This window comes from Aegilops tauschii, chromosome 5 (assembly GCF_002575655.3).
Source record: "Aegilops tauschii subsp. strangulata cultivar AL8/78 chromosome 5, Aet v6.0, whole genome shotgun sequence".
NCBI lineage: Eukaryota > Viridiplantae > Streptophyta > Magnoliopsida > Poales > Poaceae > Aegilops > Aegilops tauschii.
The window spans coordinates 422,733,020-422,758,101 of record NC_053039.3 but is presented as its reverse complement, the minus strand read 5'-3'; the positions used below and the strand labels follow the sequence as shown (position 1 = coordinate 422,758,101).

The 25,082-nt window shown below is 47.9% G+C and overlaps 2 protein-coding genes across 2 annotated transcripts; both read right to left on the bottom strand.

The window, feature by feature from the left end:
- Positions 1-4,324: 4,324 nt before the first annotated feature.
- On the bottom strand, positions 4,325-8,144 carry LOC109764292 (uncharacterized). The gene is made up of 4 exons (XM_020323135.4): positions 7,747-8,144; positions 7,063-7,639; positions 5,898-6,307; positions 4,325-5,587 (listed from the first exon to the last, which is right to left on the bottom strand). Exons 2-4 carry the CDS (start codon positions 7,475-7,477, stop codon positions 4,715-4,717), a joined length of 1,698 nt encoding a protein of 565 aa, XP_020178724.1. The 5' UTR covers positions 7,478-7,639; positions 7,747-8,144; the 3' UTR covers positions 4,325-4,714.
- A 4,849-nt stretch (positions 8,145-12,993) lies between these two features.
- LOC109764298 (uncharacterized) lies at positions 12,994-13,590 on the bottom strand. Its single transcript, XM_020323141.1, has one exon. The coding sequence runs from the start codon at positions 13,588-13,590 to the stop codon at positions 12,994-12,996; it is 597 nt and encodes a 198-aa protein (XP_020178730.1).
- Between the last annotated feature and the right edge of the window lie 11,492 nt (positions 13,591-25,082).

The window sequence follows — 25,082 nt, the reverse complement described above, 5'->3', positions numbered from 1 at the left end:
CTGGGCCCTCTCGGTAATGCACGTCACTATAAGCCTTGCAAGCAATCTGACTAATGAGTTAGTTGCGGGATGATGCATTACGGAACGAGTAAAGAGACTTGCCGGTAACGAGATTGAACTAGGTATTGAGATACCGACGATCGAATCTCGGGCAAGTAACATACCGATGACAAAGGGAACAACGTATGTTGTTATGCGGTTTGACCGATAAAGATCTTCGTAGAATGTGTAGGAACCAATATGAGCATCCAGGTTCCGCTATTGGTTATTGACCGGAGATGAGTCTCGGTCATGTCTACATAGTCCTCGAACCCATAGGGTCCGCACGCTTAACGTTCGGTGATGATCGGTATTATGAGTTTATGTGTTTTGATGTACCGAAGGTAGTTCAGAGTCCCGGATATGATCACGGACATGACGAGGAGTCTCGAAATGGTCGAGACGTAAAGATCGATATATTGGAAGCCTATGTTTGGACATCGGAATGGTTCCGGGTGAGTTCAGGCATTTACCGGAGTACCGGGAGGTTACCGAAACCCCCCGGGAGGTATATGGGCCTTATTGGGCCATAGTGGGAGAGAGGATAAGGGAGCCTAGGAGGGGCGCCCCCCCCCCCAAGCCCAATCCGAATTGGGTGGGGGGGCGGCCCCCCTTTCCTTCCTCCTTCCTCCCCCTTCCTTCCTCTCCTAATCTAACTAGGGAAGGGGGGATCCTACTCCCGGTGGGAGTAGGACTCCCCTTGGGCGCGCCTAGGAGGTCGGCCCTCTCTCCCTCCTCCACTCCTTTATATACGGGGGAGGGGGCACCCCATAGACACACAAGTTGATCATTGATCCCTTAGCCGTGTGCGGTGCCCCCCTCCACCATAATCCACCTCGGTCATATCGTCGTAGTGCTTAGGCGAAGCCCTGCACCGGTAACTTCATCATCACCTTCATCACGCCGTCGTGCTGACGAAGCTCTCCCTCGACACTCTACTGGATCGTGAGTTTGTGGGACGTCACCGAGCCAAACGTGTGCAGATCGCGGAGGTGCCGTACTTTCGGTACTAGGATCGGTCGATCGTGAAGACGTATGACTACATCAACCGCGTTGTCATAATGCTTCCGCTTACGGTCTACGAGGGTCCGTAGACAACACTCTCCCCTCTCGTTGTTATGCATCACCATGATCTTGCGTGTGCGTAGGAATTTTTTTGAAATTACTACGTTCCCCAACAATGACGATATTCAAGACAATGATCATGTATATAGGCATCACGTCTGAGGCAAGTAGACTGACTCCTGCCTGCATCTAGTACTATTACTCCACCCATCGACTGCTATCCAGCATGCATTTAGGGTATTAAGTTAAAAACAAAGTAACGTCTTAAGCAAGATGACATGATGTAGACAAAGTAAACCCAATTAGTATGAATAAACCCCATCTTTTTATCCTTAATGCCAACGATACAAATACGTGTCATGTCCCTTTCTGTCACTGGTATTGAACACCGCAAGATCGAACCCATCAGAAAGCACCCCTCCCATTACAAGATAAATCAATCTAGTTAGCCAAACTAAATGAATAGACAGGAGAAAAATGCAAATCTATAACAATCATGCATAAAATAATAATCCAAAAAAGACTCAAATATTTCTCATGAATAATTTGATCATAAACTCACAATTCATTGGATCCCAACAAACACACCGCAAAAAAGGATTACATTGAATAAATCTCCAAAAACATTAAGGAGAATATTGTATTAAAGATCAAAGAGAGAGAATAAGCCATCTAGCTACTAGCTATGGACTCGTAGGTCTGTGGTAAACTACTCACGCATCATCGGAAGAGTAGCAAGGTTGATGTAGATGCCCTCCGTGATCGATTCCCTCTCCGACAGAGTATCAGAGAAGGCCTCCAGATGGGATCTCGAAGGAACAGAGGCTTGCGGCGATGAAAAAAGTATTTCGGGTGGCTCCCTGATGTATTGGGAATATTTGGGAATTTATATCATTGGAATTAGGTCAAGAGGTGCCACGAGGGGCCCACAAGCCCGGGCTTGTCGCTCCCTCGTGACTCTTTTGGTCTTCTTCCGAAGCTTCTAGGGTCCCTTCTAGTCCAGAAAAATCATCAAAAAAATCCGTAGCGTTTGGACTCCGTTTAGTACTGATTTTTTGAAAAACCAAAAACAAGTAAGAAAACAACAACTGACACTGGGCACTAGGTTAATAGGTTAGTCCCAAAAAATAAGATATAATTGCATTTAAAACATCCAAAATTGATATTATAAAAATATGGAGCAATCAAAAATTATAGATACATTGGAAATGTATCAATCGTATACAATCTCTTTCCTATACAAAAGTAATGCTAAAGTTATTATTTTATAAAGTGTGTCATTATTGACTTCTAACGTCATGTCAAGATAATACAAGCATCCTGGGTTCACCTCGCATCTGCATAACTACGATGCCCAAAACGACAAATAAAAAATAACAGAAGATTAAAATAAGTGTGAAACACGAACCAAAAATTCCTCGAGTGGTAGACGGCTGTTCCAAAGATTACATTTCACTTTTTGTAGAGAGAGTTAAAGCATGGGGCATATTTGCAATGGAGGAGTGTATCTCATAGTTTACAAAATTACTCAAACTTTAATCTACATTAGTTACAGTGTATGCATGGATGACCACTAAATGAGTAGGAATGATTACATGCATTGGGTGATTTCTTTTAATCCTTGCATGCATCAATTTAATGCACCTTGAAATGTGAACGTGTAGTGAAAAGAAGCGAAATTGAGAATTATAATATGGAAAACCCCAAAAAATGAGATAGCTCAATAAACCGAAAAGAAGGGAGTAAAATTCAAGCATATTTGTGGAGTCTCGTACTCATCTACCATGAAAACTTCATTCAAGGCATCTTGTGGAGTCGCATACTCAGCTGCCAACAAGTCAAACACATGAAGTAAACTATTTTCAAGGTGGTTTTCTCTTTTCTATTAATTATCTCTCTTTTCTAGTCTTTATTTACTACATACGAAGTGCCCCGCCAATCATCGAAAGGCGTACTACGACCGAGTGAGATTTGTTTTAACACGGTACAGACACAAGTGCTCATATATACGTGCATACGCTCACCCCTATTAACGCAGACACACACACCCTACCCCTATAAGCACCTCCAAGAGACTGAGCCGGCATATCATCTTGAGATTTTACGAAGTCACTGTAGACGCCTCGTAGTCGACGGGAACGTCTTCTTCCACTGAACACGCATCGCCAGAAATCCTGAAATAAATCCAAGATAAATACGAGCACCAAAAACCTAGTGGGCTAGAGATACCACTGTCCACCTAACCATCCAGTCACAGGTTGGTTCGCACCGAGTGAGATTTATGAAATGTCAAACAGCTCCATACAACCCCATCTAATTATTTACGATCGGAGGGAGTGTATCTTTTGTAACAAACCTAGATTTTTCCTTCGGCCAAGCCCATGGACGATGGAAATTCGCCCACATCTTCACCAGGAGTCCAGGCCCTCCCTTTCCGAGTGATCAGTTTTGTCAGGCACTACTGGAACTTGGAGCAGATGGAGACAGTAGGTGTGTCGACCGGGGCGAAATTCCACAAGAATTCCACATCCGTGCCCTTCTTGGCATCTGATTTGGCACCATCAGGCCGGCTCCCACCGGCTGACGATCCGCCCGTATGGTCCGGTCGCTCTACGCGATCACGGCGGATCTCAGGGGTGGATGGAGACCCTGGCTTCAAGATGAAATTTTGGTTTAGAATTCTGGGGATTTGGAAGGAGTGCTACTACCTCCGTCAAGGTAAGTCATTCACGTAGTTCTAGGTCGACGATTTAACTATCTAAATATGTATTATATGTGACAAAAAATATATATTTAAAAACTACATCCGTGTAGAAATCTAGTGATATACTTTTCATGACATATAACACATATTTAATGCCTCAAATCGATGATCTAAAACTACGCGAATGACTTACTCACATAGACGGAGGTAGTACCTGAAAGTTTTGACATCCTTCCGTTCAGACAATAAAAGGCAGAATTTGATGTGAAATGAAAGCTGCTCAATCGCTGTGTTGCTTGAGCACAACCTGATGGGTTAACAGTTGCAAAAATTGTTCTTGCTTTCTCATGTCAACGGTCAAAGTCCAGAGAAGTGATGATGTGTCATCGTTGGTTTTTGGTTCAACATATTCTGGTTCAGCAGTCCCATTCCCAATGACCATAACCATATGATGCATCACTTTCTCCTTTTGACCCATGATGCAAAGATCAAGATGAGCATACATTACCACATAGGTTTGACAAAATGGCAATTTTATTCTACTATACTGGTTGGTATACATAATTGTATGGATTGTCATCATCATCATCGTCCACAGTGGTAGTAAGCATAGGAGCAAAACATTTTGCTTCACAAGTAGTGCTACTACTCCTATATATAGTGCCTATAAAAAGTGGCTCTGCCTGGAACCAGTCTACCCAGGAGCTGCATCCACATGCCTCCCTTTGTTTGTGCAAAGGAGGCTTCGGGGCCCTAGATACATCCATGATACATACAGCTGCCATGTTCCTAGGCCTAGATACATCTCGAGTCGAATCGGCTGAATGCCGTGTTGCGGGCTCGGGCAAACGGGCTCCGATATATACATGACTCTGCCGCACGAGGTGTCGGTCATCGCCCATCGTCCTAGAGCGCATACATCGTCTTGTTTCTGCTGGTCATGTCTAGCTCCGTGTCCGAGTCGACTGATATGGACCATGACTGGCTCATGGAGGACCTCCTGATCCTCCTCATGCTCTGTGCTTCCATCCTGTGGCTGATGATGCAATAGCACATGCAACCAATGGTGGTTAGCATAATCACTGTGCCGATCGCCATCGTGCACCAAGCCAGCCACTCGTCATTGCGGCCCACGACGACGTAGGTCAGCGCTATGAAGGCTGCTGATATGCAGAGGCACGCGAGCCACATCAACTTGTTCATCACAAACACCATCTTCTGCTTTGCCTTCTGCTCAACAACGATCAGGGAAGTCTGGACGACGACGACCGCAAGAGAGATAAAGAGAGCCAGGGAATCAAAGACCAAGAAGATTATAAAGGCTGGCCTGCTTGCTACCAGTGCTTGCCCTAAGGTCATATCGGGCTCAGTAGCTTTGTCCATACTCTCCAGAAAATTACCAGGAATGGTGAATATGGATGCAAAGGCAACGGTAGCAATAAGTACCGCGACAACGGTATTGGAGTTGATGGCATTGTTTAGCCCGCCAATGTGGAGCTTCTGAATCCTCTTCTTGATCTTGTGGACATGCATCTTGGTCTGACGCGTTTGCTTGATCTGTGATTGGACGTCATGCTTGATATCGCTCACTGTTTGCTTAAGCTGCTTGGCTGATTTCGGAGGATTTGCTTGCTCTTTTGCAGTTATCCCTCCAACCTCTCGCAGGATGTTAACAAGCTCTTCATTGCCTTGTTTCTCTGCAATGGCAAAAGCAGTCTCTCCAGCTTTATTGACTGCATTGATATCAATCTCTTCAATGGATATTAAAGTCTGAACCATCTGTAAGGAATTACACAAATATCAATGATGCAAGTTATGAAACAAAATTCCTAAATGGCTAAGTACATATACCTAACTCCAAGAAAATTCTGGTTAAACCTACTTGGAACTTCATGGTTTTCTAAGTTTATGAAAAGAAACCTTTCAGAATTATGTTCCAGAACACGCAGCATTGCTGGTTTCAGCAAGGAATCTCTTGCAAATGAAAATAGGATGGACATGAAATAATTTTGCAAACGACGAATTATTAACACGTGAAGAAAGACATAATGAAGAAAACAGAGGATGTTTCTGAGATATGAGAACTTACAATGGTATTGCCCTTCCGCGTTGCAACATGGAGTGCCCTGTTCCCCTTGTTATCCTCCAAATGGATTACTGAGACATCGGGCTTCAGCAGCTCAAGCAGAATTTCAGCATTCTGGCCTTTCGAAGCCATGTGCAGTGCTGTCTGTCCCTTCCTGTCTGTTCTGAAACCAATATCCGGATCTTTATTCAACAACGACGCTACCACCTCCACATGACCCATTCTTGCTGCTGAATGCAAAACTGTCTTCCCATTACTTCTTGCAATCCTGGCAAGGCTTGCGTCTGTATCCAGTAGAAGATTGACGATACCAATGTGGCCCTGGGTTGCGGCGGTGTCTAAAGCTGTGGCATTCACAGAACTCGTCGTCATAGCTAACGCAGGAAATGCCTGCAATAGCTCCTGCAGAACATCTGCGAAGCAAAGTGGGGAACATCTATATGAGTCTAAATGACTTGAAAATAACATTAAGCCAAACATCCATGAAGATACAACTATCATAATAGTCAGGATCAGCAGTAGGACTGTGGTTTGTTCTCCTCCACTGCCTACTACAGTCTTAAAAGTTGCATGAGTTGGTTTGTTTCAACACAGATTGCTGGCACAACAACATAAAATGGACGATGAAGCAACATTTCATTATCTTGCTAATTAATCATATTGGATGCACTGGTTTGGATACATGAACACATATTGCAACAGCAACACACCATACATAAAACTGTGAATCCATGGTCAGTTTTGCCTGTCAAACCAAGCAAAGCAGGAAAGATGAGCTGGAATGTGGACCAAAAGGTACACCATTCTTGATTGGAATGTGGACCAAAACTTTAATGCACAAGTAAATGCTCTAGCACCACATGTTCAGAAGGAAATGAATGAGAGAAAAACATTCATTGCAATCACAACGAATTACTAGGAATTTTGCCAAAGTCAAAGGAATACAGGTCATTTTTTATAAGACAAAGAAATGTGCAACTATAAACAAGCTAACGTCAATGGTTCCACTGATCAATTCACCACATCCACACACTAAAGAATTGCAATTCAAGGTTCAAACAACCATAATCATCAAATCATTGACTTGAAAGACAGAGTTCATCGTGACCAAACTAAACAATACACCACCATCAGCGATGAACTGAAAGAATCAGAGAAGAGAACTAACCCAGATGGCCCTGTTTCGCCGCGATATGGAAGGCATCGAAGCTGTTGGTCGCCTTGAGCCCCGCTGACTGCACGTCACAGGCCTTGAGTATCTCGCACACGACGTCGACGTGCCCCTTCTCGGCGGCCACGTAGAGCGCCGTCTCGCCGTCCAGGTTCTGGTGGGCGGCCAGCTCCCCCACCAGCTCCGGATCGCAGTCGGCGAAGATCCTCTGGACGTGGGAGACATTGCCGGCCCTGGCCGCGAGGTGGAGCGCGCTGTCGCCCCTCTTCCCGGGGCTGTCCCGGCTCCGCCTCTCCTTGAAGCTCTGCTGCTTCTCCATGGACAGGAACTTGAAGCTCCTCTGCTTCTCTATGCCCCGGAAGCTCTTGAGCTTCTCCAGCGCGCCGAACCGGGAGCTAGACTGCCTCTCCATCCCCAAATCCAGTGGCAAAGTATACAAAACTGCAAGATCTTGTTCTTGCAAAATCTGGTAGACCCCTCTCCAGGAGTCCAGGTACACTTGAAATTGATGAGGAATATCAGGTCTTCAGATAGCAAAGACCAGGCCAAGATTTGAGTCACAGGTCACCTAAAACTGCAGGGAGGGTCAAGAAAATCAGCAACACCGCATGATCCTAACGAAGCATCAAGAAACCGAACCAACAAGAAAAAAGAAGAATGATTAAAAGGAGTTCCTCACACCAAGAAACGAAGCAACCAGCGCCCGGCCGGCGGAGCCGCCAGGTGACCTCCCCGCAGCTGAAGAATCAACGGAGCAAGCGACCGGAGAGCTGGAAAAATCCCATCCCCCTCCACGCGCCGGCCAGAGCCAACTACTGGGGAAGCAAGAGGGGAGGAGCAAAGGACTCACTGGTGGAGAATCCTGGAAGCTGGACGGCACCAGACTTTTCTCGCGTTGGTCTCAATCCCCGGCCACCAGCCACGGTGCCCAGTGCTGCTGCGCCACCACGGTGGGGGTGGGGGTTGCTGCGGTTGTCAGCGGAATAGGGGGTGGGAGAGGACGACTGTTAAACAAAGTGAGCCCGCACACGTTTGGTTTGGTTTGGTGGTCTTCGGTCTTCTCTGCTCTGCTCTCGCGCGCGCTTGATCTTTTTCTCACGCGAGGGAATATTTGTGTCACTGTGGCGTCTTCTCCATTTATTTTTTTAAAAGAAAATATATGATTTACTCTGGACTAGATGACCAAAAACATATAGCTTTGACCTGTTCTTCCTTCAGATTTTGTATTTTCTCTTTGTTATGAGGATGCAAGAGCTACTGTCTCTTCCACTTTCTAGGGCACCATTTATGTTTATTCTTCGCCACATAAGTGATGGTTCAATTTGTGGAATGCTAATATTTGTCCATGAATAAAAATAACTTAGTTTTTGCGGGAAAAACAAGATGTTGTCATTTCTTAATTGCTTGAAAAATGAGTATTGTAAATTGAACAAAAAGACCTAAGCATTTCACCTGTAACAGAATTAAATATTTTTTTAAAATCAAATGTAATCGATCGAAATGATTTTTCTTATTCAACGAGCATTGAGTAGTGTTTTTCGGAGCTTCAATCAAGCCAGTGTTCCAGGCACCATAATCATGGCATGTGTGCTCCAATCCAGAGATTCTACAACCCAAGATTTTAATTAACTAGTCTATCTTCCATATTCGTTTGGTAGTGGTGGCACAATGTATGTGAGCATCAATGTTTGAGACCAGTGGGTCAGTGGCACATGCTTGCGGTTCCTCTGTCTGCGTGGATTGGGCTTGATGGCCGCCATGGCTAATTGGCTATCAACATCACAAGTGCGAGCGATTTCTCCAAAAGAAACGCGCGTGCAGCAAGAGCCCCACACGTTTTGGTTTTTCACATCGATGGATTCCTTCTAAAATCTGTAGACCCTTGTTAATTTAATCATGTTAAATAGAAAGTTAGATCTAAAAGTTGCCTCGCGAGAATCACATGTGTCGCCCCTCATTTGGCGCGGCATAACTAAAGCCAAGGCCATTTTTTTGAAGAAATATGACTTTACACAAATAACCACATTGTTGCGCTAACGTGTGGAAAGAAAGTCATCCACAACTACGGTGTGTGTTTTGAGTTCTCGTGTTTTTAATCCCTTACACTTGAGGTTTTTTTGCCTGAAGACTTCGGCAATAGCGAGCATCCCATATTTTTCGAAGAATGATGAGCATCTCAAAATTTTCAAAGTGTTTCGGATAGCCATGTCGGTGTTGTTGTTTGCCAAATGTCCTTGAAGGACGATGTGGAAGGGGCCAAAAAAGAATCAGCGGGATAACGAGGGATTGTGTTGATTTTCTGTAGTCATGGATCTAGGTTGCACTCTTAGATTGCAGCCTTGACCATGCTTTTGTTCATAAAGTAAAGGCAAATAAGGTGTCGATTTCAAGAAGCACAACTTAACAAAGGCAAAATTCATGGATGTTCTAAAGGAAGAATTTTATTATCTATCGGTCGGTATATAGGTGTGATGTTGCATACAAGCAGTCAATCAGGAGTAAGAAAGTATAAGTATCTATGAACTAACCGTGATTACAAGCAAGAAAGTGACAACAAACACATGCTTCCCCATTTCATAACATGATGTGCATTTCATTCGTGTAGCAATACAATATAATGTGTACTTGATTTATTAATATAATGAATTAATTTGTTAATATGTGGTTATATGCTATGGAACCATTTCATGGAATTCATTTTTGTATAGCGGTTTATCAATTTATTGATAATTGTGATTCAATAAAACTAATACACGTTATACTATGAAACAGAGGAGGCACGACATTACTCAACAGCGACAGTTGCTCTACGCAATCAAGCCCTGGCCTGAAAAGTCCCGGTCTTTAATACTACGCGATGTAGAAGTTAGATGAGATTTAGTTAATTTTCATCTAGATGAGAGCTAGCCACACCTTTTCTTTAATACTACTCGCATAAGAGAAGTGCAAATTGACTTGCGGGAAATAAATTAAAATTTTAATCATGTGACCAACATGTGAACGTCCGAATCCACGTAAAAGATTTGCTATGGACGAGTTACGTACCTACGAGTAGTGTTTAGTTTAGTCAATCTCAGGTTTTAGTGTAACGGTGCACAGTGAGCGTGGCTATAGTGTGCACTAATAAGAATCCATCGACGGGTTTGAGGGTGCGTGTCCAGCTATCCTGAGAAGAGAAGAGTGGACACCGATTGGGCTCTCAGCATCAGTCAGTCGCTGATCACTAAAAGCAACATCGCGTCTGCACTGATTGCAGAAGAACAAATTTGGTGTTTTGACCCTTCTGCAAAAGTTATGTCAGATCTGACCTTGATTTGAATTTTTTTCGAGATCTGACGCTTTTTCTATCATTAGCGTCGATGGTTGTATGATATACCAGCCTACCGCCAAGGCCCTTAACGGTTGGTAATTTATCCACGTCAACAGAGTACAACCCTACTGTCAAACAGGTTGGCGCTAGTCCTACCGCCGAGTTGCCTGGCGGTAGGCGGGTACAAGCATTGTATCTTCGTAAAAAATCAAAACATCAAATTTGCCTATTGCAGGAAGCGGGCAAGTGGGTTGGAGTGCTGAGGCCACCGGCACCCCAAGGCGGATCGAGTTCGTTACGTTGGATGGCCAGAACTCGAAAGAAAAGGAGGACATTAGTTCGTCTACGCGGATCAGTACTAGAAGCATCTAGGCCAAACTGCAAAGCTGCTTCTTTGGCAGAAAGAAATTGATAAATTGAGCCGCTCCTTTTGCTGAAAGCCGACGTGGAATTGCACGACTGATCCCGGCCGCTGCATCATCCCGTATCATGCATAAACCAAGTCAAGCTCAGTCGTCTCGTCCCGATCGAATCGAGCGCATGCATGCACACCGGACGCGTGTTCACATCGACCAGATCCCACCAGTAGTACAAAGTGGTGGTGGTAGTACCATCGACCAGATCCCGCGCCCAGCATGCCTACCGTGCCTCACGCGGCCACACGGTGTGCCTCGCGCTCTCCTCCCACGGCCATCCGCCCCCTACGGCGAGCCACCAGCGAGCTCAGCCTCTCACGCATGGGCACGCAAGGGCCGGTGTTGACCCTGGCAGTGGGTCCCATGGCCCACATGTCAAGGAGAGAGAGGGGGCTGTGAGGGAGAAATTTTTTCTATTTTTATTATGTCGGTTGGGTCCACTTGTAAGTGGTAGAGAGGGGTGAGTGAGAGAAAGAGTTTTCCATTTATTTTTTAGAGCAGTTGGTCCCACATGTAAGTGACACATGGAGTCAGGAGCAAATTGTCCAGCAAACGTCGGTCAAACCCCTTTGACCGGACAGAAACGACACGGAAGGGCATTTTTATATGTGCACCTAACGGCAGAGGGGTAAATTTGAGCACACTTTAAAATTAAGGGCAAATGTGAGTAGTGGGTTCGAGCTAGGGATATAGACGTAAAAGACCCAAAAAAAAGATATGCAGACACTAAATACATGCACTTACTTTTCCATATGGCAATTTAAAAGATTAATAACTTTTGAACTAAATATCCAGTTTTAAAACTTTTTATATTTTTGAATTCAGAGCAATGAGACCTTTAAAATAAGACCAATCTTGGATACACTTTGGCTAGTTTGAATTTAACCGTTTCACTCATTTCAAAAAACGCATTTCAGTCAGTTTCACATTTCACCAGTTTTAGAAAACCTTTCAGTCAGTTTCACATTTCACTAGATACAGAAAACACATTACACTCATTTACAAAAGATACATTACATTCATTTTACAAAACACATTAAACTCATTTACAAAGATATGTTTCACTCATCTCAGAAAACACATTACACTCATTTACAAAAGATAATTTTCATTCATTTCAGAAAACACATTGCACTCACTCAAATGAAATACTATATTTCACTCGTTCCAAAAAAACCTTTTTCACTCATTACAAAAGATACAACTATTTTACTGCGCGCTTGCTAAACTGATATTTCGCACATATAAAAAAATGATTTCACTCATTTCAATAAACATATTTCACTCATTTCTTATGAAATAGGCTTGTTTGAAATATTTCTTTTGAACTTGGTTTCTTTTGAATATTTGTTTACCCGTCATCACAAATATAATTTTTCAGTTTTAATAAGCTTATTTCACTCGAAAACACATTTCGCTTATTTCACAAAAAAATATTACACTCACTCAATTGAAACACTATATTTCACTCGTTCCCAAAAACTTTTTTCACTCATTACAAAAGATATTTTTTGAAAACTAATTTCACGGCGCGCTTGCGAAACTGATATTTCAGTCATATAAAAATTGATTTCAACCACTTCAATGAACATATTTCACTCATTTCAAATATGTATCACTCAAAAACTCTATTGAAATGCTATATTTCACTCATTACAAAACTAATTTCTTCCAAAGTTTTCACTCATTACAAAAGATATATTGTACTCATTTCAAAAACTCTATTGAAATACTATATTTTACTCGTTTTCACTCACAGATATGTTTCACTAGTTTTCACGCTGTGGACGCTAGCTAGCTAGCTGGCACCTGCAACTGCGAGCGATCTAGCCGCCGGTCAGTTCAGCTGGATCGGCTTTGCTCCTGCTTTAGAGCATCTCCAACAGCCGCGCAACGCGCCGCGCGCAAAAAACGCATTTGCCGCGCGCCGTTCGTCTGGTTTGGCGCGGCCGGCAGCGCTGGTTCCAGTAGCCGCGTTAAAATTGAGCGCGCGCGTGTAGCTCCAGCGGCCGCGCTAAAATGCAGCGCGCGCTAAACATTGCGTACATTTTTTAATAAAACGGTAAATAAAATTCATAGATAGAAAAAACGATACATAGAGATTTTACATAGTTCCATAGCATAGATAGATAAAAACTACTAGATAGTGCAATGACATAAAAAAAAACTACTAGATAGTGCAACCACATACGCAACTACAGCCTACTCCCAGTCGTCGTCGTCATCATCATCATCGCCATCCTCGCTGGTCTGGTCCGAGGTATCGAGCCACATGTCGTCCCAACAATCATCATCAGACGTAAAGATCGTCTGCCCACCATTCTCAACGATTTCGCACTGCGATAACGCCAGGGCCTTCCGCCGACGCCTGTCCAACCGCTCATCGCGGCGCCTTTGCGTCTCCTCCTCGCGGCGCCTTGCCCCGTAGGCTTGCTCGTAGGTGACGTCCTCCGGGTGGCGTTGGCGCCACTCCGCCATGACCCGCTCGTCCTCATGGGCGACGAGGAGGCGGCGCTGCCGCTCAGCGTGCTCCGCACGGTCTTGTGCCGTGCGAAGACGAGGCGGCGGGGCGACGTCCAACGCCTGCTGGAGCGTGTGGACGTCGTGGAAGTTCATCTGCGGGCGCGGCCTGCCTAGGCGCCACACCGCCGCGTCGTACGCGCGGGCGGCCTCGTGCGCCGTCTCGAAGGTGCCGAGGCCGAGCCGTAGTTCGCCGGACCGTATCTCGGAGTAGAACCCGCCGTTGGGGCGCTGGCGGACGCCGCGGTAGCCCGACGCTCCTCGGCGGCGCGGCGGCATGGTGGCGCGTCGGTGGCGGGGCGCTGGAGCGGTGGCGCGCGTGGCAGCAAAAGCAAACGAGGAAGCGGTGGAGGTGCGCGTGGCAGCGGAAGCAAACGAGGAAGCGGTGGAGGCGCGCGTGGCAGCGGAAGAGGAAGAGAACTGCGTGGAATAGGCGCGTGCTGAGCGCCGCAATTTAAAGGCGCGCTAGAAGCGGTGCGCCAAAAATACCGCGCGAGCTGCCGCCTTTTTCCGCGGGCGCGCAAACGGTTCCCGCGCGCGCGACTTTCCCGCCACCGCTGGAGCGCGCTGAAACGTCCCGCGCACGCTAAAAGCTCGGTTTACCGCGCACGCGCTGATGAAGCTATGTACCTAGGGTAGGGTCATAGGCCTGTCCAAGATACCCTCCCCAAGGCCATCACCCTAAAAACCAGAAGCATTCAAAGATGAATCATCGTCCACTCGACCATGAAGCGTTCCACTCGGAAGACTTGAAGTCACTCGACCATGGAGACTGTCACTCGACCGCCAGAAGGTCTAAAGCCACCCCATACTGCAACGGTCGGTCATTACGTCATAGCTTTAATGATCATTATGTCACTTTATTACTAGCGTTACCAGTAACGCCCTGTCTTAATGTACCTTAAACCCTGTGTAATTAAGGGCCGGAGGGGTCTGGCGAACTCTATATAAGCCACCCTCCTCCTCAGTAACAAGGGTTCGCACCCCCTGTAACACATACACATATAATCCAGTTGACTGCCTCCGGGCACCGAGACGTAGGGCTGTTACTTCCTCCGAGAAGGGCCTGAACTCGTAAAACTCGTGCGTACAACTTCTCCATAGCTAAGATCTTGCCTCTTCATACCCACCCCCCATTCTACTGTCAGACTTAGAACCACGACAGTTGGCGCCCACCGTGGGGCAGGTGTCTTAGCGACTTATTGGAGAAGTTGCGATTTTTCCGATCCCCATCAGCATGGTTTCAGGCGGAGGATTGGCCGAGGGTCGCGAGATCCGTCTCGGTGTGCTCGTGTTCGTCGTCGACGACTCTGCTTGGCTCCAAGAGGCTCCACTCGACGTTGAGGCGCTCCCCGTCCGCGGGGCAACGCACTTTCGCGCGTGCGTCCGCGGCAACGTCGACCGGTCGGCTCCTGTGGCGTCTTCACTCCCTGCTGCCCGCCGGCGCAAGCATTCCGGTCGGTCGAGGCTCCAGCGGTGGGTGAGGCACGCGGTGGCTCGCCAGTCGGCCACCTCCCAAGTCGCGGCAATCGAGCTCGACGAAACTCTCTACGGCCTGTTCGACTGGCTCCGTCGAGACTGCATCCGAGTGCGACAGCAGTGACCCCGCGGCGGAAGTCCTGATGGTCAACGGACCGCGCAGTCCCCCTGACTTTCCCCACGACGACGGTGGTGATGGCGGAGGCGATCCGTCGCGCGTCCACGAGGAGTACCGCCCCGAGCCCCTCTCTTCGTAGCAGAGGGAAGAGCTTCGCCGCCGTAACATGGATGCACTTCACACTCCTATCGTTGGAGAAACCCCCGAGGCCCGGGCCTTGGAAGAGGCGCGCTTGGCCAACTTGGCTGAGCGCACTCGACTGGAGAACCTCCAGCACGCACTCGACGAGCGTGCTCGGCAGCGGGTTCCTAAGTCTAGTCGATGAAAACTTTTTCCGCCTCCCACCCAGGTATATCGAACTCCGATCCAGAATCTCACAGCTGCGGCCCGAATAGCAGAGTCGATTCAGCCTTCCCAGTCGGAAGCTGGTAGGGGTTTGACGCTGATCCGGGCTTTGCTCCGGGCGGCGGGGGAGCAGAACACAGCAGTGTCACAGTCTCGGAATAGGATTCATAGTAGATCTGTAATGGCAGACATAGTTCAGTCGGCTCACAGCCCAAGATCGCCTCCAAGACGTGAGGGACGTGGAGATCGACAGGATCAGTACAGAAACCGTGAGCAGTATGATCGTCGTCGAGCGCCCACACCTCCCCCAAGGAGTGGGTCATACGCGCCTCGGCAACATGATGACAGACGCCCTCACAGTGGAGGGCGAAGGATTCCAGTCGACCCCCGGGAGCCGGGCTTTGACGCGAGATCCATTCTCGTTCAAGGTCTAGTTGACAGGAACAGGGCACACAGAGATGGCCACGATAGAGATTACCCGACTGGCAACAGAGTGCATGTTTCAGGTCCCGAGTGTTTCAGCAGAGCCATTAGAGCAGCAGTGATTTCTCCCAACTTCAGGTTGGTGACTGGAGTCAGCAAATTCACTGGTGAGTCCAAGCCTGACACTTGGCTTGAGGACTACCGAGTAGCTGTGGAAATTGGTGGTGGCAATGATGAAGTGGCCATGAAGCACCTTCCTCTGATGTTGGAGGGCTCGGCTAGAGCGTGGTTGGATCAGTTAGCACCTGGCAGTATTTATAGCTGGGAAGAGCTTGCCCGAGTGTTTGTCACAACATTTGAAGGTACATGCAAATGGCCAGAGGGCTAACAGAGCTACAATCTTGTGTGCAGAAGCCGAATGAAACTTTGAGGGATTATATCCAGAGATGGATCACGTTACACCACACGGTGGAGAATGTGTCTGATCACCAAGCAGTTTGTGCCTTCAAGGAAGGTGTCAAGTATCGAGAATTGAATCTAAAGTTCGGTCGGACCGGGGATATGTCTCTGAGTCGAATGATGGAAATTGCCACCAAGTATGCTAATGCTGAAGAGGAGGATCGGCTCCGGAGTGGCAAGCACAAAACAGTCGCCCACGAAACCGGGGGAGGGAACTCCAGTCGGAAGCCGAAGCGCAAAGCCGAGCCAGCTGCTCCCAGAGAAGCCTTAGCCGCGACTCAAGGAAAGTTCAAGGGGAAGCCCAAAGGGCCATGGAACCCCAAGAAAGTAAAAGATCAAGATGGAAATGATGTGTTGGATTTACCATGCCACATTCACACCAAAAAAGACGAGGAGGGTAATCTCATTTACCCGAAACATACCACTCGACAGTGTCGGCTCCTAATCCAGCAGTTCCGAGAGAAACAACCCAAAGAGAAGGAGAAAGAATCGGACAAAGTTGAGGATAAAGAAGAGGACGATGATGGTTACCCCCACGTCAATTCCACTCTGATGATTTTTGCTGATGTTGAGAGAAAAAGTCGACTGAAAGTCATAGAGAAGTGAACATGGTCGCTCCGACGACGCCCAGTTATTTGAAGTGGTCTCAGACTGCCATTACATTCGACCAGTCTAATCACCCAACACACATAGCCACCCCTGGGAGGCAAGCGTTGCTGGTCGACCCAGTCGTCAAAGGCACTCGGTTGACTAAGGTTCTGATGGATGGTGGCAGTGGCCTGAATATACTGTATGCGTAGACCTTGAAAGGAATGGGCATTCCGATGTCCAGACTCAGTGAAAGCAATATGAGTTTCCATGGAGTTATTCCTGGCAAGAAGGCTGAGTCACTCGGCCAGATCGCCCTCGATGTGGTTTTCGGTGATTCCAAGAATTACCGCAAAGAAAAGTTGACGTTTGAAGTCGTGGATTTCCAGAGTGCTTATCATGCCATTCTGGGCAGGCCGGCTTATGCACGTTTTATGGCTCGACCATGTTACGTGTACCTCAAATTGAAGATGCCTGATCCTAAAGGAGTGATCACTATCACTGGCAATCGGAAGAAGGCAGAAGAGTGCTTCCAGAAGGGCTCAAAGACCGCCGATGCGCAAATGGCAGTAGTGGAATTGCAGGAGTATCAAAAAAATGCAGATTCGAGTGATTTGTTGCGAGCTAAGAAGCCTGCCACGGATTCAGCATTTCAGTCGTCTGGTGAAACGAAGCCGATTCATATTCACCCGACCGATCCCAATGGTGCTCCGACTCACATTTCGACAACACTCGACTCCAAATAGGAAGAAGCGCTCATCCAGTTCCTCCGTGAGAACTGGGACATCTTTGCATGGAAACCTTCTGACATGCCGGGTGTTCCCAGGAGGCTGGCTGAGCACCGTTTGCGAGTCGACCCAAAAGTGAAACCAGTCAAAAAACATCTTCGACAGTCCGCCGTACAGAAGAGAAAAGCAATCGGTGAAGAAGTGGCTCGGCTCCTAGCAGTTGAGTTTATCCGAGAGATTTACCACTCAGAGTGGCTAGCCAATGTTGTCATGGTCCCCAAGAAGGACGACTCACTTCGCATGTGCATTGACTTCAAGCATATCAATCGGGCCTGCCTGAAAGATCACTTTCCTCTCCCTCGCATCGACCAAATAGTCGACTCGACTGCGGGGTGTGAGCGCTTGTCCTTTTTGGACGTTTATTCCGGGTATCATCAGATCCGACTTTATGGACCCGATGAGATAAAAACAGCTTTCATCACCCCATTTGGGTGCTTCTGTTATGTCACCATGCCATTCGGCTTGAAGAACGCTGGAGCCACATTCATGAGGATGATTCAGAAGTGTTTACTCACTCAAATAAGTCGGAATGTGGAAGCATACATGGATGACATTGTGGTCAAGTCACGTAAAGGTTCCGACCTGCTAGATGACCTTGCTGAAACTTTTGCCAACCTGAGAAGGTATGATATCAAGCTTAATCCATCACAGTGCACATTCGGAGTTCCGGGCGGAAAATTACTCGGTTTTCTCGTTTCCGAACGAGGGATCGACGCTAACCCAGAGAAAGTGGGTGCCATACTCCGGATGAAACGCCCTGTGCGTGTGCACGATGTCCAGAAGCTTATTGGTTGTTTGGTCGCCTTAAGTCGATTCATTTCTCGCCTCAGTGAAAAGGCATTGCCTCTTTACCGACTGATGAAAAAGTTTGATAAGTTCGAGTGGACTCCTGAAGCTGATGCAGCGTTTGTAGAGCTCAAAGCCCTGCTTTCCACCCAGCCGGTGCTTGCTGCCCCAATCAGCAAAGAGCCTTTACTGCTTTACATTGCAGCCACTGGACAAGTTGTCAGTACAGTACTTACGGTCGAGCGGGAAGAAGAAGGAAAAGCCTATAAGGTTCAGCGCCCAGTATACTATGTTTCTGAAGTTCCGACTCCGTCAAAGCAAAGATATCCACATTATCAGAAGCTTGTTTATGGGATTTATATGACCACGAAGAAGGTTGCACACTATTTCTCTGAACACTATTACAGTCGTCAGCGACGCTCCATTATCAGAGATTCTGAACAACAGAGATGCAACTGGTCGAGTGGCAAAGTGGGTGATTGAACTCCTTCCCTTGGATATCAAGTTTGAGGCAAAGAAGGCTATCAAGTCCCAAGCAATAGCAGATCTCCTCGCCGAGTGGATCGAACAGCAACTGCCAACTCAAGTTCACTCGGAGCACTGGACCATGTTCTTTGATGGCTCCAAGATGCTGAATGGTTCCGGTCCTGGGGTGGTACTGGTATCCCCCCAAGGAGACAAGCTCAGATATGTTCTCCAGATTCACTTTGATTCCTCCAATAACGAAGCGGAATATGAAGCACTCTTATATGGGTTACGTATGGCCATTTCACTCGGCGTCCGTCGCCTCATGGTCTATGGTGACTCAGATTTGGTAGTCAATCAAGTGATGAAGGAGTGGGACGTCGGAAGCCCAGCTATGACTTGTTACTGTAATGCGGTGAGGAAGTTGGAGAAGAAGTTTGAGGGGTTAGAACTCCATCATATACCCCGACTGAAAAATCAAGCAGCCGATGATTTGGCAAAGATAGGTTCCAAGAGGGAAGCCATTCCCAACAACGTGTTTTTGGAACACATTCATACACCTTCAGTTCAAGAAGATCCTTTCATTGAAGAGCCCCCGCAGCCTAAGAGTGCCACACATCCGACTGAAGTCGAAGTCCCAGCCGTGGTCGACATAATCATGGAGGTTTTGGTCATCACTCCCGACTGGACAGTGCCATACATTGCGTATATCCTTAGGAAGGAACTCCCAGAGGATGAAGAAGAGGCTCGACAGATCGTCCGTCGATCCAAAGCCTTTACTGTGATAAGAGGACAGCTGTTCAGGGAATGCGTAACCAGAGTCAGCCAGAAATGCATAACACCAGAAGAAGGTCGAGTGATCCTCAACGACATCCACTCGGGGACCTGTGGCCACCATGCGTCCTCTCGGACCATTGTGGCCAAAGCATACCGAGCTGGATTTTATTGGCCACGAGCAAATGAAATGGCGAAAGATATAGTCGACAAATGGGAAGGCTGCCAGTTTTACTCCAATATGTCCCACAAGCTTGCGTCAGCCCTGAAGACCATTCCACTCGTCTGGCCTTTTGTTGTTTGGGGATTGGATATGGTTGGACCCCTGAGGACTGGTAGGAGCGGCTTCACTCATGTGCTTGTAGCAGTCGACAAGTTCACCAAATGGATTGAAGCCAAGCCTATCAAGAATCTTGAAGCCAGTACTGCCGTCAGCTTCGTCAGAGAATTGACATTCAGATATGGAGTTCCACACAACATCATCACTAACAACGGGTCGAACTTCGATACTAATGAGTGCAGAGCCTTCTGTGCTTCCCAAGGTACACGAGTCGACTATGCTTCAGTCGCCCACCCCCAGTCGAATGGACAAGCGGAAAGAGCAAATGGTTTGATTCTCAAGGGACTGAAACCCCGATTGATGTGTGATCTCAAGCACGCAGCAGGCGCCTGGGTCGATGAACTTCCATCGGTTCTTTGGGGATTGTGGACAACTTCCAATCGGTCGACTGGCCGAACTCCATTCTTCTTGGTCTATGGAGCTGAAGCTGTTCTACCGAGTGACTTGCTTCACAATGCCCCCGAGTCGAGCTTTTCTCTGAAGATGAAGCAGAACAGGCCCGGCAAGACGCAGTTGATCTCCTAGAAGAGGAAAGAGAGATGGCCTTAATCCGGTCGACTATTTATCAACAAGAGTTGCGCCGATTCCACGCCAGAAATGTGAGAGGTCGAGCCTTTCAAGAGGGAGACTTGGTTCTTCGAGTGGATCAGCAGAAACCACACAAGCTTGCCCCTGCTTGGGAAGGTCCCTTCATCGTCACCAGAGTTATCCACAATGGGGCATACCATCTTTACAATGTCGAGCATCAGAAAGACGAGCCACGGGCTTGGAATGTGGAGCTGCTCCGCCCCTTTTATACTTAAGTACTCATTCTGATGAGATGTAATAAGAAATACCTTTGTAGTTTGTTTATCAAAGACAAGAGCTTTACAGTCTTCTTAAACGATTATTGTTGCTTATGTTTGCGTCTCAAATCCCCCAGTGGGTGACTTAGCCGCGAATCCATTTCGCCTAAGTTTGAAAAATCCTACCGAGTGATGAGCAAGCCTCTCACTCGGGGGGCTTAGCAGCGAATCCGTTTCGCCTAAGTTTGTAAAATCCTACCGAGTGACGAGCAAGCCTCTCACTCGGGGGGCTTAGCTGCGAATCCGTTTCGCCTAAGTTTGTAAAATCCTACCGAGTGACGAGCAAGCCTCTCACTCAGGGGCTTAGCTGAAGTCCAGTACTCGCCTAAGTTTGTAAAATCCTACCGAGTGATGAGCAAGCCTCTCACTCGGGGCCTTAGCTGCAGTCCAGTACTTGCCTAAGTTTGTAAAATCCTACCGAGTGATGAGCAAGCCTCTCACTCGGGGGCTTAGCTGCAGTCCAGTACTCGCCTAAGTTTGTAAAATCCTACCGAGTGATGAGCAAGCCTCTCACTCGCGGGCTTAGCTGCAGTCCAGTACTCGCCTAAGTTTGTAAAATCCTACCGAGTGATGAGCAAGCCTCTCACTCGGGGGCTTAGCTGCGGTCCAGTACTCGCCTAAGTTTGAAAAATCCTACCGAGTGATGAGTAACCCTCCCACTCGGGGGCTTAGCTGCAGTCCAATACTCGCCTAAGTTTGAAAAATCCTACCGAGTGATGAGCAACCCTCTCACTCGGAGGCTTAGCTGCAGCCCAGTATTCGCCTAAGTTTGAAGAATCCTACCGAGTGATGAGCAACCCTCCCACTCGGGGGCTTAGCTGCAGTCCAGTACTCGCCTAAGTTTGAAAAATCCTACCGAGTGGTGAGCAACCCTCCCACTCGGAGGCTTAGCTGCAGTCCAGTACTCGCCTAAGTTTGTAAAATCCTACCGAGTGATGAGCAACCCTCCCACTCGGGGGCTTAGCTGCAGTCCAGTACTCGCGTAAGTTTGTAAAACCCTACCGAGTGGTGAGCAACCCTCTCACTCGGGGGCTTAGCTGCAGTCCAGTACTCGCCTAAGTTTGAAAAATCGTACCGAGTGATGAGTAACCCTCCCACTCGGGGGCTTAGCTGCAGTCCAGTACTCGCCTAAGTTTGTAAAACCCTACCGAGTGGTGAGCAACCCTCTCACTCGGGGGCTTAGCTGCAGTCCAGTACTCGCCTAAGTTTGTAAAATCCTACCGAGTGATGAGCAAGCCTTTCACTCGGGGGATTAGCTGTAGTCCAGTACTCGCCTAAGTTTGTAAAATCCTACCGAGTGATGAGCAAGCCTCTCACTCGGGGGCTTAGCTGAAGTCCAGTACTCGCCTAAGTTTGTAAAATCCTACCGAGTGATGAGCAAGCCTCTCACTCGGGGGCTTAGCTGCAGTCCAGTACTTGCCTAAGTTTGTAAAATCCTACCGAGTGATGAGCAAGCCTCTCACTCGGGGGCTTAGCTGCAGTCCAGTACTCACCTAAGTTTGTAAAATCCTACCGAGTGATGAGCAAGCCTCTCACTCGCGGGCTTAGCTGCAGTCCAGTACTCGCCTAAGTTTGTAAAATCCTACTGAGTGATGAGCAAAGCTCTCACTCGGGGGCTTAGCTGCGGTCCAGTACTCGCCTAAGTTTGAAAAATCCTACCGAGTGATGAGTAACCCTCCCACTCGGGGGCTTAGCTGCAGTCCAATACTCGCCTAAGTTTGAAAAATCCTACCGAGTGATGAGCAACCCTCTCACTCGGAGGCTTAGCTGCAGCCCAGTACACGCCTAAGTTTGAAGAATCCTACCGAGTGATGAGCAACCCTCCCACTCGGGGGCTTAGCTGTAGTCCAGTACTCGCCTAAGTTTGTAAAACCCTACCGAGTGGTGAGCAACCCTCTCACTCGGGGGCTTAGCTGCAGTCCAGTACTCGCCTAAGTTTGTGAAATCCTACCGAGTGATGAGCAAGCCTTTCACTCGGGGGATTAGCTGCAGTCCAGTACTCGCCTAAGTTTGTAAAATCCTACCGAGTGATGAGCAAGCCTCTCACTCGGGGGCTTAGCTGCAGTCCAGTACTCGCCTAAGTTTGAAAAATCCTACCGAGTGATGAGCAACCCTCCCACTCGGGGGCTTAGCTGCAGTCCAGTACTCGCCTAAGTTTGTAAAACCCTACCGAGTGGTGAGCAACCCTCCCACTCGGGGGCTTAGCTGCAGTCCAGTACTCGCCTAAGTTTGAAAAATCCTACCGAGTGATGAGCAACCCTCCCACTCGGGGGCTTAGCTGCAGTCCAGTACTCGCCTAAGTATGTAAAACCCTACCGAGTGGTGAGCAACCCTCTCACTCAGGGGCTTAGCTGCAATTCAGTACTCGCCTAAGTTTGTAAAACCCTACCGAGTGGTGAGCAACCCTCTCACTCGGAGGCTTAGCTGCAGTCCAGTACTCGCCTAAGTTTGAAGAATCCTACCGAGTGATGAGCAACCCTCCCACTCGGGGGCTTAGCTGTAGTCCAGTACTCGCCTAAGTTTGAAAAATCCTACCGAGTGGTGAGCAACCCTCCCACTCGGGGGCTTAGCTGCAGTCCAGTACTCGCCTAAGTTTGCGCTCCATCCCTATCCACAAGGACGACGAGGTGTAGGTCGACAAGACCTTCTCCTCAGGAGCTACACCACAAGTACAACGTGCACTCCATCCCTATCCGCAAGGACGTCGAGGTGCAGGTCGACTGCAACCTTCTCCTTTGGAGCTACGCCACAAGTACAACGTGCGCTCCGTCCCTATTCACAAGGACGACGAGGTGCAGGTCGACTGCAACCTTTTCCTTCGGAGCTGCGCCACAAGTACAACGTGCGCTTCATCCCTATCCGCAAGGACGACGGTGTGCAGGTCGACTGTAACCTTCTCCTTCGGAGCTGCACCACAAGTACCAGTCGATTGCCTCCTCCTCAAAGCTACATTTCAAGCAATCCGAGTGGCAGCAGCGATGAAGGTCTCCATGAACGACTAGAAGTCATGCCTTTTGGTGTTGGCGACCTTTATTGCTGCTAGCTTGTCTTCTCGCGCCTCCTTTCAGTGGATGCGTACCAGAGACAGAGCCACATCGGCGCCGCACCGTGCAGAAGACTTCTTCCAATCTTGCACACGGCTCGGGATTTCATTAAGTCGAGTCATCAAAGACTCGAGGTCATTCGGAAGAGTCGCCCTTGGCCAGAGTACTGTGTCGATCCTTGACACCGCAACCTTCAAGCGAGCAAGATAGTCGACGACACCAGCGACGCGGGATTCCAGTTGGAGCACGTTCATGGCAGCTTCATCCTTCACTGGAGAGTTGATGGGATCCAAGCTTGTCTCAACATGCCCAGTCTCTTCTTCAAAGTTCTGACAAAGTTCTGCATGCACAATTCAAAGACAAGTCAATGATTGTACATCGAGTCGACAACAACAAGTCAATCGGAAGAAAGAAAATACCTTCAAGCATGACGAAGAGCTTCTTGGCAAGATCTCCTAGATATTTTTCCAAGTCATTCCTCTTGCGGGCGGTTTCTTCAAACTTGTCGTTCAAGGATATCTTGTCCTTCTTCAGACGAGTCACCTCCCTGTTGGCTTCATTCAAAGCAGTCTTCAGCTTGGTATTCTCTTCCTCCAGTTTGCCGACTGAAGCCAGCTTCTGGTCGGTGAGTGCAGTTTTCTCGTCAGCTATTTTCTGCGCAGCTGCAAGGTCTAGATCCTTCTTTGCCAGAGCCTGTTCATTTTCTCTGAAAGAAACAACGATAAGCTCGGAGGAAAAAATAAATGCCACCTGGATCAGAAACAAAATAGTCGAACGAATTCGTCTTACCAGCAGCTTCATCCTGGGCCTTTTGCAAGTCCTTCTTGGCTAGCTCCAGATCGAGATTCAACTGAATCTGCTTCTGCTCTAGGTCAGCGAAACGAGCTCCAAGATCACAAGATTTCTGCGATCAAAGGGCAGTCAGTCAGTGGGTGAAAGGATCGAAATTCAACAAACTCTAAGACTACTGCTGAATCAAACATCCAACAGTAGTCTCGGGGACTACACCCAGTGGGTGCACTCAGCGTGCCTCCACTGGTTCAGTTTCCACTCGACGTGGTCCGTCCAAGACGAGTAAAAAAAGAGGGAAAGTATTTCTCAGACCATAACCGACTACCAGTAGTCGACTACGGTCTCGGGGACTACACCCAGTGGGTGCACTAAGCGTGCCCCCACAGGTTCAGTTTCCACTCGACGTGGTCCATCCAGGATGAGTGAGAAAATTTCAACTCTCAGACCATAAACGACTGCCAGCAGTCAACTATGGTCTCGGGGACTACACCCAGTGGGTGCACTCAGCGTGCCCCCACTGGTTCA

Coding starts and splice junctions, on each gene's coding strand:
- LOC109764298 (XM_020323141.1), bottom strand. CDS start 13,590: ATGCCGCCGCGCCGCCGAGGAGCGTCGGGCTACCGCGGCGTCCGCCAG.
- LOC109764292 (XM_020323135.4), bottom strand. CDS start 7,477: ATGGAGAGGCAGTCTAGCTCCCGGTTCGGCGCGCTGGAGAAGCTCAAG. Junction 6,308..7,062: donor GGCGAAACAGGGCCATCTGG/GTTAGTTCTCTT, acceptor TTTGCTTCGCAG/ATGTTCTGCAGGAGCTATTG. Junction 5,588..5,897: donor CGCGGAAGGGCAATACCATT/GTAAGTTCTCAT, acceptor AATTCCTTACAG/ATGGTTCAGACTTTAATATC.